This window comes from Heteronotia binoei, chromosome 5, assembly GCF_032191835.1.
Source record: "Heteronotia binoei isolate CCM8104 ecotype False Entrance Well chromosome 5, APGP_CSIRO_Hbin_v1, whole genome shotgun sequence".
In the NCBI taxonomy this organism is placed as follows: domain Eukaryota; kingdom Metazoa; phylum Chordata; class Lepidosauria; order Squamata; family Gekkonidae; genus Heteronotia; species Heteronotia binoei.
Window position 1 is genome coordinate 32,012,851 of NC_083227.1, and position 18,570 is coordinate 32,031,420.

At 49.7% G+C, this 18,570-nt stretch overlaps 1 protein-coding gene across 1 annotated transcript in view; it reads left to right on the top strand.

Moving 5' to 3' along the window:
* The window catches only part of LOC132571914 (uncharacterized), a 97,339-nt gene that overhangs the window by 61,800 nt on the left and 16,969 nt on the right, over window positions 1-18,570 (top strand). Inside the window, exons 22-30 of the mRNA XM_060238706.1 lie at window positions 687-860; window positions 2,496-2,591; window positions 3,997-4,133; window positions 4,799-4,937; window positions 8,153-8,305; window positions 9,147-9,248; window positions 11,809-11,946; window positions 12,163-12,260; window positions 18,437-18,554. Of these exons, the coding sequence (XP_060094689.1) occupies window positions 687-860; window positions 2,496-2,591; window positions 3,997-4,133; window positions 4,799-4,937; window positions 8,153-8,305; window positions 9,147-9,248; window positions 11,809-11,946; window positions 12,163-12,260; window positions 18,437-18,554 (1,155 nt within the window). The remainder of the gene's footprint in view (window positions 1-686; window positions 861-2,495; window positions 2,592-3,996; window positions 4,134-4,798; window positions 4,938-8,152; window positions 8,306-9,146; window positions 9,249-11,808; window positions 11,947-12,162; window positions 12,261-18,436; window positions 18,555-18,570) is intronic.

The following is an 18,570-nucleotide window of genomic DNA, read 5'->3' on the forward strand; positions in this document are numbered from 1 at the left end:
CACAATGATGCATGCTGTGGCTCCCCAGAACTGTTGTAAATTGGGAAAATGGAATCGATGGGGAAGAACACAGCCTTTTCTCCTCACATGCCGCAGTCCTTATTCAAATCAGGTCACCTTCTGTCTGGGAAGATAGGGTTGCTATATTTTGAAAAGCAAAATGGAGGACATATTTCCCGAATGACTAGTTCAAAGAAGCGATCACTATGACAAATCTTATAGGGTGTAGGCTTCAATGCTACACTGGATTTTAAATTATAATATATTAATTCATTGTTGGATCCTAACTGTAAATGTTGTTTTATTGTATATTTGATTGTTTTAAGCCACCCGGAACCCTGCTTGCAGGGAAAGGAGCAGGATATAAATTGAATAAATGAAATGAAATTTTAAATACTCCTACTACTGAAGCTGTGATAATTGCTACTAATTAGGAATATTCCTAACCATCCAACCCCAAAAGAGGCCATTTTAATCATTTTTTAAAAAAAAGAGAGTTCCAAAGTGGATGGACACACAAAAAAAAGAGAGAACATGCCCTCTAAAAAGAGGACATCTGGTAACCCTATTGAAGATTTTTTTTAACATGGACATACCACCCCTTTTTCACTATTAACACACGTGCTCACTCATGCACATTTTACAACAGCAATGTCCACAGTAGTGTCATCTCTTCTCCTCCTCAGCCGGCCATTGCCTCAACCCTGGTATCCCTATTGGTGCCCGAAAAGAAGGCAGAAGGTACCGAATAGAAGACCGGGTCCGGTACCACTGTGACAATGGACTTGCTCTCATGGGATCACAATATCGGGTTTGCCAAGAATCAAGAGCCTGGACTGGAACAGAACCAGAATGCCGCAGTGAGCGAAGGGTGGGGGCTGTCAGGTTTTCACATGTGTGTGTCATGTGCCGTCAAGTTGCTTCCGAATTACGGTGACCCTCAGGGCTTTTTTTGTAGCAGGAACTCCTTTGCATATTAGGCCACACACACCCATGAAGCTAATCCTCCAAGAGCTTACAGAGCTCATAGTACGTGGCCTACTGTAAGTTCTTGGAGGATTGGTTACATCAGGGGTGTGTGGCCTAATATGCAAAGGAGCTCCTGCTACAAAAAAAGCCTTGGTGACCCTGTGAATGAACGGCCTCAGGTTCTGAAAATTAGTGAGGTCCGTCATGGCTTCCTTTATTGACACAATCCATCTATATGTGTGCTGTCAAGTCACTTCCCACTTATTGCGACCCTATGAATTAAGTGACCTCCAAAACATCCTATATACAGGTTTTTAACTTCTTATATTCCAGTTTATGAAGGAATATTGTTAGCCATGTGCTCAAGGCACATAATTCAGCAGAGTCTATCTGGTTTTGTGTGTGCTGCTAAGAAATAGTAATACGCGGACCCTCGTTATATTTACTTTTATATACCTCTTCTAATATACATCTTCTTGGAATTACTTTGTTAACATATGTCTGTTTTTCTGATCTTTTTCCATAATAAACGTCATGCGTATATTTGCAAAACCAGGGATCGTTTTGAAGAAAAATAGGTGGTAGAGCTCATTAGCATATCCCCCCCCCAGTCAAAAGCAACCCAATGCAAGAAAGGAGTGCCCTGGGTGAGCAAGGCCTGCTTGGGCTGGCTAGAGATCCATGTGTGGGTCAAAAGACCAGCAAGCCACCTGCCGCCCAAAATCACATAAGTGGAGAAAGGGTGGCACAGGCTTCTCCAGGGATTAATGAGGGCTGCTGGGGGTGTGGCAAAGATCCTGGTGGCTGGCTGGCTGCCCGCTCTCCTAATCCAGGGATTGTTATGCAGCTGCACCTACTATTCAGTGGACAAGGTACGTGGGGAGGAAGAAGGGGAACCCTCAGAAAGGTTCAGGAGCTGTGCTCCTGTGAGCTCCTGCTTAATCTGAGGCCTGTGCTAAACTAATATGACTCCATTGTTATAAGGAATTCCATTCTAGACAGGATAGAGTTAGGAATTTAATCTAGTCTAGCTAGGATGGATAGAGATGCAGGAAGCATGTTCAGCCCTGATACCAAGATGGAGAAGTGTGTGTGGAGAGATGGTGTCAGCTGAAAGGAAGGATTCCCTGAGAGTAGCAACCTACACATCAAGAGATAGCATCAGAGCAGTAGAAAGGAAGGATGCTCAGGGTCTTGACTAGGATTGCCAATGTCCTGGTAACAGCTGGAGATCTCCCACTATTACAGTTAATCTTCAGACAGTCAAGATCTGTATCCTGGAGAAAATGGCTGCTTAGGAGGGTGGACTCTATGGCATTATACCCCAATGAGGTCCCTCCCTCCCATAAATTTTGCCCTATCCAGACAAAATCTACCTCCAAAATCTCCAAGTATTTCCCAGTTCAGAGCTGGCAACAGTAGTCCTGATCTCCCCCCACCACCAAAAAGTCTGAGGCCAAGAGATAGAGCAAAATCCTTCACTTCCAACCATTTCTAATCTCCATATTCTCTTCTTTCTTCATCAGGTCCATTCACCTATGACACCCCAAAAGAAGTCTCTTCTCAGTTCATCTCATCGCTTACTGAAGTTGCGGAGTCCTCAGATCCCGATAAAGTTGTTTGTGAGTTTTGGTGCACAAGGGAATAATGGATTTGTGGCAAGGCCTGTTCTAGGGTTGCCAAGTCCTCCGCAGCCTCTGGTGGGGGACTGTTTTTCCACAATGACATCACTCACAAGTGATGTCATCGCGTCAGCAATGTTGTGTGCCAGCCTCTCTAGGAGCTTCCAGGAAAACTCTATAGTTTTCCCAGATGCTCTAGCAATTTGGGAGGGAAAACTCTATGATACCTATTTTACCATAGAGTTTTCCCTCCCAAATTGCCAGAGTGTCTGGGAAAACCATAGAGTTTTCCCAAAAGCTCCTAGAATAGCTGGCGTGCGACGTCACCGGCATGATGACATCACTTGCGAGTGATGTCATCACACTGACAATGTTGGGGGAGGATCCCTCCCCCCGCTGGCCCAGTGTGGGCCGGTGGATTGGGAACCTCCCTGGTGGGGGAACCCTGCCCGGCCTGGGAACTTGGCAGCTTTAGTCTGTTCTGAGAGTTGTCAGAAAATGATTATTTCACTGAATAGATAATAAATTATAATAGTTTTCTTAGCGTTTTGTCTATCTAGACCTCTAGATAAGCTATAGGCATAGCTGCTTCAAAGGATAACATGGGTCAGAAGGAGGAGAATTGCGTAGGGTTGCCAGGCCTGAGTTTGCAAATACCTGGAGATTCGGGGGATGGAAGAAGAAGAAGAGTTGGTTTTTATACCTCACTTTCCTCTACCATAAGGAGTCTCAAAGAGGTCTACAATCGCTGTTCTCTTCCCCAGAACAGACACCTTGTGAGTAAAGTTGCCAGCCTCCAGGTGGTAGCTGGAGATCTCCTGGGACTACAACTGATCTTCAAGTGATGGAGGTCAGTTCCTCTGAAGCAAATGGCTGCATTGGAAGGTGGACCCTATGGAATTATGCACCATTGAAGGCCCTCCCCTCCTTAAAAACTGCCCTCCTCAGGCTTCACCCCTCAAAACTCCAGGTATTGTCCAACTTGTGAGGTAGGATAGGTGAGGCTGAGTGAATTCTTAGAGAGCTGTGACTGACCCAAGTTCATACCAGCAGGTGCATGTGGAGAAGCAGGGAATGAAACCCGGTTCTCCAGATTAGAGTCCACCGCTCCTAACCGCGACATAATGCTGACTGTAGCTTTGGGAGTTCAGGGTTTCCAGAGGGGAGGACCTTTACCAGGGTTTAAAATCCAACCTCCAAAGCAGCCATTTTCTCCAGGGGAACTAATTTTAGCTGTCTGGAGATAAAGTGTGTATAATAGCAGGAGATCTCCAGGTCCTACATGAAGGCTGGTAACCCAAGCTTGAGAAGATTTCCCAGAGTCCCTTGGACAGGAAGCTAATGAGTAGAAACTCAGAGGAGTTGGGAAATTTGCCTTTGATCTTTGGTTCTTTTCTCCCTGCAGCGGACACAGAACAGCGTAAGATCAGAATCACTCCTGGTGGCTCGATGAACATTTACATTGTTCTAGACGCCTCTCAAAGTGTGGGCAAGAAGAATTTCGACGAGGCCAAGGATGTGATAAACAAGCTGATTGAGAAGGTGTGGCTTCCCCGTTCTCCCCCACACCAGAAGGGGAACCGTATCGAAGCAAACTGTACCTCTTGAATAAGATTACCAACTCTTGAGATCAAAATTCTACCATCTAAGTTGGGTATTTGAAGGGCAGAGACCAAAGTGAAGCCCAGCAAACTATCATGAGTTCAGGTGTGGGGCTCGATAACTGTGAGAAGAACAGACCGGCAATGGCTTTTGCTCAGTCCTTCAAGACTGCAAACACCATAAAGCAAGCTAGATAGCTAGGTTCATATCAGTCTCCTTCCTGTCCGGTTCTGCTTTCACTCACCCTCTCTAATCAATAGGGAACTTCCTTCCTCTCTGTTCTCCTCCTCTTCTTTTTTCCCTGCATGCATCAGGAGGAACAGCATGGTGGCTCTCCTCCTGATCTGAACTAAGCAGATGGCCTACTACAATCCAAAGCCATCCAGTTAACTAGAATAGTTTAGTTTCTCTTTCTTGCCACAGAAACCCCAGGAATAGCTTGGCAGGGGGGATACAGAAGCCTACTGAGGAAGCTGGGGGAATTAGCAAAAATGACTCTCATCCCTCACTCATGTGGACATTTTAGGTGCCAAAACATGAGCTTTAACTCAGAGCTTTGGTTCTTCCCTGTTCCCTTCCCCTGACATTCTGGCCTCCCCTTGCAGGTCTCCAGCTATGACATCACCCCAAATTACGGCGTCATCACTTTTGCCACCCAACCCAAAGTGATCGTGTCGACAGCTGACCAGCACAGCAGTAACGCTGCTTGGGTTATCGATCAACTGGAGAAGCTCAGGCATGAAGGTGAGGCGTATTCCCTGTGCCAGGGAGAGGGTTTTGAGAAGCCTGGGAAGACTTCAGTCCACTCCCTTCTTCTGGTATAGCCAGCCAGTGTGGTATAGTGGTTAGTGACAGACTAGAATTGGGGAGAACCAAATTCAGATCCCTAGTCTGCCATGGATGTAGTGTAGATGATTGGGGAAGGCAATGGCAAACCACCCCGTAAAAAGTCTGTCGTGAAAACGTTGTGAAAGCAATGTCACCCCAAAGTCAGTTTGGTGTAGTGGTTAAGTGTGCGGACTCTTATCTGGGAGAACCGGGTTTGATTCCCCCCCAGCAAGCTGGGTACTCATTATAGTGGTATAGTGGTTAAATGTGTGGACTCTTATCTGGGAGAACCGGGTTTGATTCTCCACTCCTCCACTTGCACCTGCTAGCATGGCCTTGGGTCAGCCATAGCTCTGGCAGAGGTTGTCCTTGAAAGGGCAGCTGCTGTGAGAGCCCTCTCAGTCCCACCCACCTCACAGGGTGTCTGTTGTGGGGGAGGAAGGTAAAGGAGATTGTGAGCCGCTCTGAGACTCTTCGGAGTGGAGGGCGGGATATAAATCCAATATCTTCTTCTTCTTAAAGTCGGAAACAACTGGTGCTTGCACAGGGGACTACCTTTACATTTTTTTTAGTCTGCCATGGAAGTTTGCTGAGTGACTTTGGGCTAGTTGTGTACACATGCTGCCTAATCTATTACACAGTGCAGTTGTGTGGATAAAATGGAGGAGAGATATGGCTGCCAGTTGCCTGCTTTTGGTGCACAACCCCCTACCCAAGTGTCCTCATTCCCCACTGGTGTTCTGATGGAGGAGGAGGAGATTGCATTTATACCCCACCCTTCACTACCCATGGCACAGAGTGGTAAAGCTGCAGTACTGCAGTCCTAAGCTCTGCTCATGACCTGAGTTCAATCCTGGCGGAAGCTGGGTTCAGGTAGTCGGATCAAGGTTGACTCAGCCTTCCATCCTTCCGAGGTCAGTAAAATGAGAAGAAGAAGAAGAATTGCACATTTATACTCCGCCCTTCTCTCTGAATCAGAGACTCAGAGCGGCTTACAATCTCCTATATCTTCTCCCCCCACAACAGACACCCTGTGAGGTAGGTGGGGCTGGAGAGGGCTCTCACAGCAGCTGCCCTTTCAAGGACAACCTCTGCCAGAGCTGTGGCTGACCCAAGGCCATGCTAGCAGGTGCAAGTGGAGGAGTGGAGAATCAAACCCGGTTCTCCCAGATAAGAGTCCACACATTTAACCACTATACCACTATAACGAGTACTCAGCTTGCTGGGGGGGAAAGTATAGATGACTGGGAAGGCAATGGCAAACCACCCCTTAAAAAAGTCTGCTGTGAAAATGTTGTGAAAGCAACGTCACCCCAGAATCAGAAATGACTGGTGCTTGCACAGGAGACTACCTTAAAAAAAAAAAGTAAAGGTAGTCCCCTGTGCAAGCATCAATTGTTTTTGACTCTGGGGTGACGTTGCTTTCACAACGTTTTCATGGCAGACTTTTAACGGGGTGGTTTGCCATTGCATTCCCCAGTCATCTACACTTTCGCCCCAGCAAGCTGGGCACTCATTTTACCAACCTTGGAAGGATGGAAGGCTGAGTCAACCTGGAGCCGGCTACCCAGCTTTTGCTGGGATCGATATCAGGTCATGAGAAGAGGGCTCCGACTGCAGTACTGCAGCTTTACCACTCTGCGCCACGGGGCTCTTAGACTACCTTTACCTTTACTTTTTTTTCCACTATCCAAAGAAGTCTCAGAGTGATTTACAATCTCCTTTCCTTTCCCTTCCCCACAACAGACACCCTGTGAGGTAGGTGGGGCATGAGAGAGCTCTGAAAGAACTGCTCTTGAGAAGACAGCTCTTGACTGACCCAGGGTCACTAAGCAGGTGCATGTGGAGGAGTGGGGAATCAAACCTGGCTCTCCCAGATTAGAGTCTGTGCACTTAACCTCTACAGCAAAATGGCAGGAGAAAATGAACAGCAGGAGAAAATGGGGGAGGGAGGAAGGACATGGCAGGGCTTTTTGTGTCACAGGAGCTCCTTTGCATATTAGGCCACACACCCCTGTTGTAGCCAATCCTCCAAGAGCTTACAGGGCTTTTAGTACAGGACCAACTGTAAGCTTCAGGAGGATAAGCTACATCAGGGAGGTGTAGCCTAATATCTAAAGGAGTTCCTGGCTACAAAAAAAGCCCTGGACATGTAGATATCACTTCCAGCTAAAATCCAGAAGTTACCTCACAGATGTGCTAGGATTTTGCCAGTTTTTATGAGTTTACCATGGAGACTGGCAAAATCCTAGAGCTTCAGTGATGTCACCTCTGGGTTTTAGCTGGAAGTGATGCTGACAATGTCCTTGGTCATGTGTGCCCCTCCCCCAATTCTCTTGGACAACCCTGAGGAGAGGAGAACAGTGTAAGTTGCTTTGACCTAACAAAAATTGTGGCAGCATATGAGCTTTCATGAAATCACTGCTCAGTTCAATAGCATGAATATCTGTTTAGTTGTGCCTGCCATAAGTGGGCAGATGAACAGACAGGCTGATTCTTTTACTATCCTGGCAACAGCAACAAAGTGATTTGCTTTGTTATGATATTTGGTTTGGATGAGGATCATATGGGAGGGCAAATGGAATCTTTGTCTGGGGTCCCATAGCGGCTTTTGGTAACCCTGGCTCTATGGACCTATTATGACCTTCTGGGCTATCCAGCCGGCAAGACTCTTCTTAATTGAGGCCAACGGTGAGTTCTGACCTCCAAGATGTTAGGTCGGTAGGAAAGATGACCCAGATGGTGCTGAAGAGAATGAAACAGAAGAAGAAGAAGAAGATATTGGATTTATATCCCGCCCTATACTCTGAATCTCAGAGTCTCAGAGCGGTCACAATTTCCTTTACTTTCCCCCCACAACAGACATCCTGTGAGGTAGGTGGGGCTGAGAGAGCTCTCACAGAAGCTGCCCTTTCAAGGACAGCTCTGCGAGAGCTATGGCTGACCCAAGGCCATTCCAGCAGGTGCAAGTGGAAGAGTGGGGAATCAAACCCGGTTCTCCCAGATAAGAGTCCATGGACTTAACCACTACAGCAAACTGGCTGAAACAGGGAGAGCTTTTCAGTCCCAAAAGCAGTTGCTAGCAGCAAGGAATCAGGAGTAATACATCCCTTTCAATCTTCCTTCTCCAGATCACTCACTTCAGCCGGGGACAAACATAAAGGCTGGTTTGACATCAGTCTATGAAATGATGAGCAATCAACAAGAAGATGAACTCCGGCGGCATTTGAATCCCCTCCCTATTATCACCACCACCCGTCACGTTATCCTTCTCCTCACTGATGGTGAGAAATTTCACTGCAAGAGAGCTTCCACGTGGAGGGCTTTCTTCCTGCACTGTCTCTGTATTTTCTCAAGTGTGTCTGCCCAAGATGGTGCTGCAGAGATTCCACAGAGAGAGATTTTTTTTTCTTTGTACATGCCCTGTACCAATATAGCAGAGTAGCAATGTTCCTGCCCTACCCACTGCACTTTCGTGTATCTGAGGACAGTAAGTGGCCAATGATTGGCTGAACCATGTGATTCTGCCCCCTTTTTGAGGTTTGGAATCTGTCACTATTTTGGGAGATGTACAGCTCACAGTGGAGCTTTGAAATATGCACTAGAAAGATTGTGATGTACGAACACAGTGCTTAGGCCTCCCATTTACCCACCTGAGGTGGGGAATGACAAGAGCTCAGCCCCAATTTCCTACCCCTGAGGATCTAGAGGAAAAAAATGGCCTCCACATAGTGACACTCTAGGAATTTACCCCAGTCCCTGTGGTAGAGACCCTAGAGACTAGGGGAGGCAGCCTAGAGCATCACCCAGAAATGCAATCAATCCTCCCCAAACCCTAACCCCAGGCACCACCCTCAAAATCTCCCAGCATTTTCAAGGGTGGTGTTGGGAGCCCTAATTGTGCTAAGTACCCTGCTCAAAGGCAGTAGACAATGACATCCAAAGGGAACATCTATTTAATCATGATGGGTAATAGATGCTGGCAACAAACAACAGAATGCTGGTCTAAGTTGTCCCTTGGCTTGATCCAGCAGAGTTCTTCTTAAAGCCTGCTTTCCCTTCAAGAGCACACATCATCCCTGCTCCATGCCCCTCTGTATTATAACCAATATTCTTTCTTTCCAGGCAATTATAACATGGGGGGTGATCCAACTCCTGTCATCGGTCAAATCCGGGAATTCCTCAATATTGGGCGTGAGAGAGTTGAGCATCGTGAGGATTACCTGGGTAAGATGTGATTATCTGTGGCTGGGAATGAGATGTATTTTTTTTCTTTGACTAATGGGGATCTATTGCTACTCCCAGGCCACCATTTGGGAATGTATTTATTTACAGCCTGCCTTTCTTGCTCAGACTTGAAGTAAATTACATGGGTTAGATCAGGAGTGGTCAAACTTACTCAAGGTAAGAGCCACGTAGAATAAACATCAGATGTTTGAGAGCCACAAAACAAGGAAGGGAGGGAGGGAGGGAAGGGGACAGAAAGTAACTTTAACTTTAGATGCTTTCTGCAAGCCACCGGCTGGCTTGGCCAGCAGTAGTGATTTAAAGAAAGAAATACCTTCTCCAAGTTGGCTGACAGGGTGGCTGGGGGCTTCAAGAGCCACACAATATGTGTGAAAGAGCCACATGTGGCTCCCGAACCACAGTTTGGCTGCCCCTGGGTTAGACAATGCAATCAAATGTCGCAAGACACCCAACAAACAATGCAATTGACTGGGATGACAAAAATTAGACATAGTGCCCCCCTCCCCCCCAAAAAAAGTCAAAACCCAACCCCTCCCCAAAACCCCCGAAATAATATGTCATAAACAATGAAGAAAATACAATTTCCAAAACAGAAAACAATGCCAAGAAACCAAGATAAGTAATACAATGGACAGTGGAACAGACTAAAACCCCATTCTGTTTTTAAAAGCAGCCTCTGTTCTCTTGTGGAGTTGGAAGGTGCAGTCAGGTGACTTATAGTGACCCCATGAGGTTTTCAAGGCGTGAGAATAACAGAGGTGGAGTTGCCATTCCGTGCCTCTGTGCGGTGACCCTGGACTTCCGTGGTGGTCTCCCACCCAAGCACTAACCAGGGCCAACCCTGCTTAGCTTCTAAGATTGGATACAATTGGCCTAGGCTGGACCATCCTGGTCAAGGCCTATTCTATTATACTACAGTCTTATATATTTGGCTGAAGTGCCTTTTCTCCACAGCCTTATTCCATTTTGGCTGAACATCAGGACAGCTGCTCCTGAATTTTAATGGGATAAATGTAAAGTTCTGCATTTAGGTAGGAAATATCCAGGCCTCAGATTAATCAGGAGCTCACAGGAGTGCAGCTCCTGGACCTTTCTGATGGTTCCCCCTCCTCCTCCCCACCCACCTTGTCCATTGAACAGTAGGTGCAGCTGCATAACAATCCCTGGATTAGGAGAGGGGGCAGCCAGCCTGCCACCAGGGGCTTTGCCACGCCTCCAGCAGCCCTCATTAATTCCTGGAGAAGCCCGTGCCACCCTTTATCCACTTCTTATGTGATTTTGTGCAGCAGGTGGCTTGCTGGCCTTTTGATTTGGGGGGGGGTGGCCCAGGAGAGCCCCAGGTGAGCAAGGCCTGCTTGGCCTGGCTGGATCTCTGGCCAGCCCAAGCAGGCCTCACTCGCTCGGGGCTCTCCTTTCTTACATTGGGTTGCTTTTGTCTGGGGGTGGGTGGTGGGTGGCATATGCTAATGTTATGCTAATAAGTTCCGCCACCTATTTTTTTTCCCAAAACGACCCCTGGAAAAATCAAATGCATATTTATAGGATGGGGGAGACTTGTCTTGGCAGTAGCATGTGCAAAAAGGATCTAGGGGTCTTAGTGGACCATATGCTGAACATGAGTCAGCATTGTGATGCAGTAGCTAAAAAAGGTAATTTTGGGCTGTATTAACAGAAGTGTAGTGTCCATATGGTATCACTTTACTCTGCTCTAGTTAGACCTCACCTAGAGTATTGTGTTCAGTTTTGGGCACCACAGTTTAAGAAAGATAGAGACAATCTGGAACGTGTTCAGAGGAAGGCAATGAAGATGGTGAGGGGTCTGGAGACCAAATCCTATGAGGAAAGGTTGAAGGAGCTGGGTATGTTTAGCTTGGAGAGGAGATGACTGAGAGGTGATTTGATCACTATCTTCCAGTACTTAAAGGGCTGTCATATGGAGGAGGGTGTGGAGTTCTTTTTTGTTGCCCCGGAAGGGCAGATCAAAACCAATGTGTTGAAATGAAATCAGAAGAGTTTTCAGTTAAAGAACTTGACAGTTAGAGTGCTTCCTCAGTGGAACAGATTCCTCAGGAGGTGGTGAGCTCTCCTTCCCTGAACGTTTTTAAACGGAGGCTAGATGGCCATCTGACACTGATTCTGTGAATGAAGAAGGTAAGAAAACAGAGAGAGCCTAGGAGAGTAGAAAACTGGGGGAAGAGATTCAACTGAAGAAGGTGAAGGGATCTTACACATGGGTTGTTTGTCCCAATTTGGATGCTATTGTGACTGGTGCGGGCAAAATATGTTGAAATCCGCCATCAGAATCAATGCTGAAAGGAGGTGTTTTCCATGCTGATGTTCTAAATCATTCACTTTCCAAAGTTTCTTTTTTGTTTCTTGGAGGGGGTGGGGGGCTTGAAGCCATTGGTCAGTACAAGGCATTTTCATGCCATACGAAGTACAGTGTCAGAACATGGCCTTACGCATTGCTGCCGTCATGTCTCTGAGAGGTCTGGAACTTTCTTGACTCACCTGTGCTTCCATTCATGCTTCTTCCTAGATGTCTACGTGTTTGGTATCGGGGAGATGGTCAGAATTGAAAAAGTGAACGAGTGGGCCTCTAAGAAAACCGGCGAGAAGCACGTCTTTAAACTTGAAAACCTTGAAGCGATGCAGAAGGTCTTTGATGAAATGATCGGTAATAGCGATTGTTTTGTTTCTGTGGTTTCAGAACTTGCTCACTGGGACCCTTAGTTATTCCCCTTCCCCAAGAAAACCCAGGACTAATTTAGGTTTTTGTCCTTTCCCACTTGTTTCCTCTCTGAGGCCTCTTCTTCAGCCAGTTGCACCTTTCAGGAGAACAGAGCGCCGGATGAGGTTCTAACTATGTGCTTTTCTTTCTGTCACCTTCCAGATGAAATTGAGGCATTGAGCATGTGTGGCTTGGCTAAGGAGTACAACAGTGCCGATGATGAAGAAAAGAATCCCTGGCTTGTCAGTATCTCCATCTTGGTAAGTTCATCCATCATCCTATCTGGTATATGTTTGGTCTAGAACATTCTACTTTCATCCTTCCCAAGCTCAGAATGGCAAGCATGATTTTTTTCGGGGCCAGATCTGGGGGGGGGGCAGAGGGGGTACTAGTCCTGGGTGCCAAGGGGGTGGCGACAAATTGCCAAGCTGAAGCAGGGAGAAAGATCTGCTGATTTTGCTTCCTCTCCGCAAGGTGGAGCGGCAGCAAAAGCAGTCCCGTGGCTCCCGCCCCCTTTAAACACACACAGGGGTGTTTAAATGGGGGGGAGGCAAATCGCTTGCCTTTGCCATCTCCCTGAATGGCAAGGCAGTGGCAAAGGCAAGCCCTGTGGCTTCCCTTCCCATTTAAACACCCTGCGGAGGTGTTTAAATGGGGGGGAGGTGTTTAAATGGGAGGAGGCAGATCGCCTGTGTAATGTACTGAGTGACGAGACGTGTTGAAGGCAACATGCTTTATTAGCGAGTACATCACAAGAGAGGGAAACACGGGCCGGGTCCCCGATTATATACATACCCCGGAACAACCCTCTGCCTGGCCAGGTCCAATCCTGGCCAGTTAAACTTCCCATCACAGATCTTGATTGGTGGAGTGTATTCGCGCGCTTACATCCAGTGACCTCTGTAGCGTTCGCTGCGTTGTAACTTCAGGACTGAAATGCGAGACACAACACTCTTCCCCCCTTAGTTCAAGACACAAAGTCTTTCAAGTAGGCTGGCGCCCTGCGTTCCCTGGTCGACCTCCTCGGGGTTATTTGGGGAGTTAGAGCGGCCGCCGTGGCTGGGGGGGCCGCTGGTTCCTCATGGTGGGATGAGCCGAAGAGGGCTGTCCGACGCTTGTCGCTGTTTCGGAACCTCCGCTCTGGGGGGGTCATGCCCTCCACTGTGGTGCTCTTCTGCCTGCATAGTCGGCACGGCCGGCATAGGCTGGGTAGCTTCCGGGGGTGTTGTTGTTAGATCTCCATAAGAACATAAGAGAAGCCATGTTGGATCAGGCCAACAGCCCATCCAGTCCAACACGCTGTATCACACAGTGGCCAAAAATTTATATATACCGTATTTTTCGGACCATAAGACGCACTTCCCCCCCCCAAAAAAAAGTGTGGGGGGGAAGTGGGTGCGTCTTATGGAGCGAATACTGAAAAAAAGAAGACAGGGCGGGGGGAGGGGGCCTGCAGCCCCGGGAGACAAGCGCCGGGATCACTCCCTCCGCCCCCACCGCAAACCCAGACTCACCGGACCATAAACGCCAAAAAAGGAGACGATGTGGGGGGGAGGGGTCCTGCAGCCCCGGGAGACAAGCGCCGGGATCACTCCCTCCGCCCCCACTGCAAACCCAGACTCACCGGACCATAAACGCCCCCACTTCGCGGTCGCTGGCGGGACACGTGGCTGGCTCCCTCCATGCCTGCGAGCCTGGCTCCCTCCACCCCACCACAAACCCAGTGCTTCACGCGCGCCTACATACCTGGCTCCAGCCTGAAGGCTGCAATGGTACCCGCATCCCGCGAAAGATGGCGGAAGACGAAGGTGCGTCTTATGGTCCGGTGCGTCCAATAGTCCGAAAAATACGGTATACACCCTGTGGCTAATAGCCACTGATGGACCTCTGCTCCATATTTTTATCTAACCCCCTCTTGAAGCTGGCTATGCCTGTAGCCGCTGCCACCTCCTGTGGCAGTGAATTCCACATGTTAATCACTCTTTGGGTGAAGAAGTACCTTCTTTTATCCGTTCTAACCCGACTGCTCAGCAATTTCATCGAATGCCCACGAGTTCTTGTACTGTGAGAAAGGGAGAAAAGGACTTCTTTCTCTACCTTCTCCATCCCATGCATAATGGGGAGCTGCAGAGCTCTGTAGCCCGGTCAGGATGCAACCTATCTAGCCTCGTGATCAACTTCCTCCCCATTAGCAGCTCGGCAGAGCTTAACCCGGTGACGGGATTGGGGGTGATTCTGTTCCCAAATAGAAAGGCTGCCAGATGGTGGTCCCAATCCCCCTGTACGATGCGACCCAGGGCCTCTTTTGTGGTGCGCACCATGTGCTCTGCTTGGCCGTTGGTGGCTGGATGGAAAGGGGCGGACCGAATGTGCTGGATGAGGTACCTATTCAGGAACTCCTGTAATTCCCGGGAGGTGAAGGCGGTACCATTGTCTGTGACCAGGGTCTCGGGGATCCCATAGGTGCAAAAGACCCTTCGCAAGGCTCTGACCGCTGCTGCTGTGGAGGTTGAAGCCACGGGGATCACCTCCAACCATTTGGTGTATGCGTCGACCAGAATAAAGAATATTTGGCCCTGCTATGGCCCCGCAAAGTCTAAGTGTAGCCAGGACCACGGCCTCCAGTTGGATTCCCAGCGGTGGACAGGGGCACTGGGTGGATCTGGCTGGGACTCTTGGCAGAGTTGGCACCTTCTCACCCACCCCTCTATCTCCTCGTCCATCCCCGGCCACCATACATAATTGCGTGCCAGAGCCTTCATACGCACTGTCCCCGGGTGTGTTTCGTGTAAGTCTTCCAGCACTTGCTTCCGCAGTGGGGGGGGGGGGGGACCACCACCCTGCTACCCCAGAGGATGCACCCCTTGTGTATAGACAGTTCGTCTCTGCGTGATGCGAATGCCCTGAATTCTGCGTTCAGTTTGCCCGCGGGCCACCCCCTTCCCACCCAGTCTAAAACACGTGCGAGGATGCGGTCCCTGCCCGTGGCCCGAGCTACCTCAGCAGCGTGGAGGGGTCTCTCAGGTAGAGTCTCTAGAAGCATCACATGGTGGGCAGGGGTGGGATCCGGGTCCATAGAGGGCAACGGCAGGCAGATGAGGGCATCAGCATGCCCCATAGCTTTGCCCGGGCGGTGGACCAGGGTATATGTGTACAAGTTGAGGAACTGGTCGAACTGCAGGACGCGCTGTGACAGAATTTGCAGTGTCTGGCGGTCTGGGGCGAGGACGCCCAGGAGCGGCTTATGATCCGTGGCAATTGTGAAACGCCTACCGTACAGGTAGTCATTGAATTTATGCACGCCTGCCACGATTGCCAAGGCCTCCTTGTCTATCTGGGCATAGTTCCGCTCTGCGGGGGTCAGGGTCCGCGAATAATAGGCCACAGGAACCTCTGTCCTGTCCAGGAGTTGGTGCCCCAGAACGGCTCCCACCCCATATGGGGAAGCATTGCAAGCCAGAATCACTGGTAGGGATTCGTCAAAATAGTGGAGCACAGCATTGGAAACTAGGAGGTCTTTGACTGCCTGAAAAGCGGCAGCCTCCTTCTTTTCCCAGACCCACGGGGCGTGTTTATCGAGTAGCCTGTGTAGGGGTTCTGTGATGGCCGCTTTGTGGGGCAAAAATGAGTGATAAAAATTTAATAAGCTCAAGAAACTTTGTAACTCCACTTTGCACGTGGGGGCCGGGGCGTGGACTATCGCCCCGGTCTTGTCGGCCGTCGAGTGGATTCCAGCGGCGTCTACCGCAAACCCCAAGAACTCCACCCTCGGCACCCCGAGTGAACACTTTTCCCGCTTCACTTTAAGTCCCGCTGTCTGGAAGCAGCGGAGTACCTCTTGCAGATGGCTGCTGAACTCCTCAGCGTCCGGGACAGCGATCAAAACATCATCGAAAAATGGTTGCACTCCGGGGATCCCTTTGAGAAGAGAGTCCATTATGCCACACTAACCCCAAATTGCAACTGCCACACCCGAAAAGCTCCCCTATGAGTCACAATGGTCTGAGCCTCTGCTGTCTCGGCGTCCACCGGGAGTTGCTAGTACGCTTGGGCCAGGTCCAGTTTCCCAAAAACCTTAGAGCCTGCTAGGGCCGCCAGGACGTGGCTGACCACCGGGACGGGGTATGGATTGTCCTGGAGCACTTTATTTATTGTGCACTTATAGTCAGCGCATATGCGCACATCCCCACTTGGCTTCACTGGAGTGACTTTGGGTGTTTCCCACGCAGCTTATGATACCAGTTCTAGCACTCCCTGGGCCATGAGTCGGTCCAGCTCCGCTTCTATTTTTGGTTTAAGAGCGAACGGAACTCGCCTGGCCTTCCGCCTTATCAGTCTCATGTGGGGATCGAGAGGTAAGGTGATGGGAGGCCCCTTGTAGCACTCCAGGGACCCATCAAACACTTCAGGGAATTCCCGGCATACGCTCTCGAAATTATTTGTTTGCAACTGCTGCCCCCCCACTATTTGAATGCCCAGCGGTCGAAACCAGGCCAGCCCCAGTAATGTGGTGAGCTGGCGCTTGACCATGAGTATGTCCAGTGCACCCTTAAAGTTCTTAAACTCTACCCTTACAGTGGCCCAACCCAAAATATGTACAGGGTTTTTCTGGAAGTCCCACAGTATGAAAATCAGCCGGTCGCAACCGGGGCCAGCCACGGGGGGAAAGTTTTCTTAGGGACTCCTCTGAAATTATGGAGATGGAGGAGCCCGAGTCCAGCTCCATTAGGCATGGAGCGCTCTTGATTAGGACCGACAGCCTGACCTTATCGGGGGTGGTGAGGGGCAAGTTCATTATCTGCAGGCTAATCGATGCGGTCGTGTGGGCATCAGTCGAGTCGTGGTGAGTGGACTGGCGTCTGCGGTTTGCCTTGGCCCGGCAAGCCCGCGCTATGTGGCCCACTCTTCCACAATTCTTGCAGTCCACGTTGCGATAGGGGCAGTCCTGTCGCTTGTGTGGATCTCCACAGCGGGCGCACTTGGTGTTGGCCTGTCTCTCTGTCGCTCTCGGCCCCATTCCTGGTTGGCGGCGGAGCTGGTGTGTCTCTTCCTTCTCTGGGCTGCCCGGAGCCATCTCCCCCTGGTGGACAGCTTCTGCTCACGGGTTGTGGTAAACTTTGGTGGCTCTCTCAAACGCGGTGGCTTTGTTGAAGGCAAGTTGGAGGGTGAGCTCCTCCTTTGCGAAGAGCTTTTTCTGCCGTTTTTAGTCTCGAAGGCCCCAGCCGAATCGATCTCTCAGGGCTTCCTCCAACTTGTCGAAACCACAGTTCCCTGCAATGTGGTGGAGAGTGGCCAGGTAGAAGGCAGCCGTTTCTCCCGCCCCTTGATCCCTCTTGTGGAAGAGAAATCGGCGGGCGATGATGGATGGCTGGGGCAAGAAATGCCGGTCAGGAGTCTGACTATCTCCTCGTACCTTTTCTCTGAGATCTTCGCGGGGGCCGAGAGACCCTTTGTGATCTCGAAGGTGGCCTCTCCGCAGACACTCAGGAGCACGTCTCTCTTGGGCTGGGTCCCCAATTACCGTATTTTTTGCACCATGAGGTGCTCCGGACGATAGGACGCACCTTCCTCCTGGGGGGTGATCCGCTGCTTCCGATCCCGGCGCTTCCTCCGTGTCTACCTGCCTGGCTCCAGCTCTGACGCTTACAGCAAGCGCCAGGATCGCTCCCTCTGCCCTCCGATCCCGGCGCTTGCTGTAAGCATCAGAGCTGAAGCCAGGCAGGCAGGCACGGAGGAAGCACCCGCCCCCTCCGCAAACCCAGCGTTTTGCGAGCGCCGGCTGTGGAGGGGGCAGCATGCTTCCTCCATGCCTTTCTGCCTGGCTTCAGCTCTGACGCTTACAGCAAGCGCCGGGATCGCTCTCTCTGCCCTCCAATCCCAGCGCTTGCTGTAAGGGGCACCATTTTTTGGTTTTGCCCCCACTCAAAAAATATGTAGATCCAGCCCTGTTCTTTTTTCTTTGTTTTATCCTCATAATAACCTTGTAAAGTAGTTTCAGGTGGGCAGCTATGTTGGTCTGCAGTACAAGAGCAAGAGTCTTTCGAGGTATAAATTGTTGAGAGTTAAGCTGCCTACTGTTGTGGAGTAGATTAGCGTGAGAGCAAGCGATTGTGTCAAAGTTCCTGAGTGGCTTCCATGGCAGGGTGGGGCTTTGAACCTGAATCTTCCAGATCCTAGTCTGGGAGCCATCTTTTTTTTTTTTTAAATATTGTCTCAAACCAGGTTTGTGAGAGGGGGAGGGTGAAATCAAAGCACAGGGGAAGCTGGGTAGTTGGCCAACATCCCCCTGCACGTTCAAGTTGGAATGTCAAAGTGGAGCAAAAACTCTGCGTGTAAATAATCTCCATTGGCCAAAATAGTGTCCCCCTCCAAATGACATGGGTTCCCCCCCCCCAATCTTCAAATATTCACACTGCTCTTCTCTTCCAAATCAAAGCGTCCTGGGCGTGGAACTGAGATGTGCAAAGGAACCCTCATTTCTGAGAAATGCGTCTTGACGGCCGCTCATTGTTTCACCATTGATGATACAGCTGACGATATCAAAGTAAAGATAGGTAAGCCCAGTTCTCT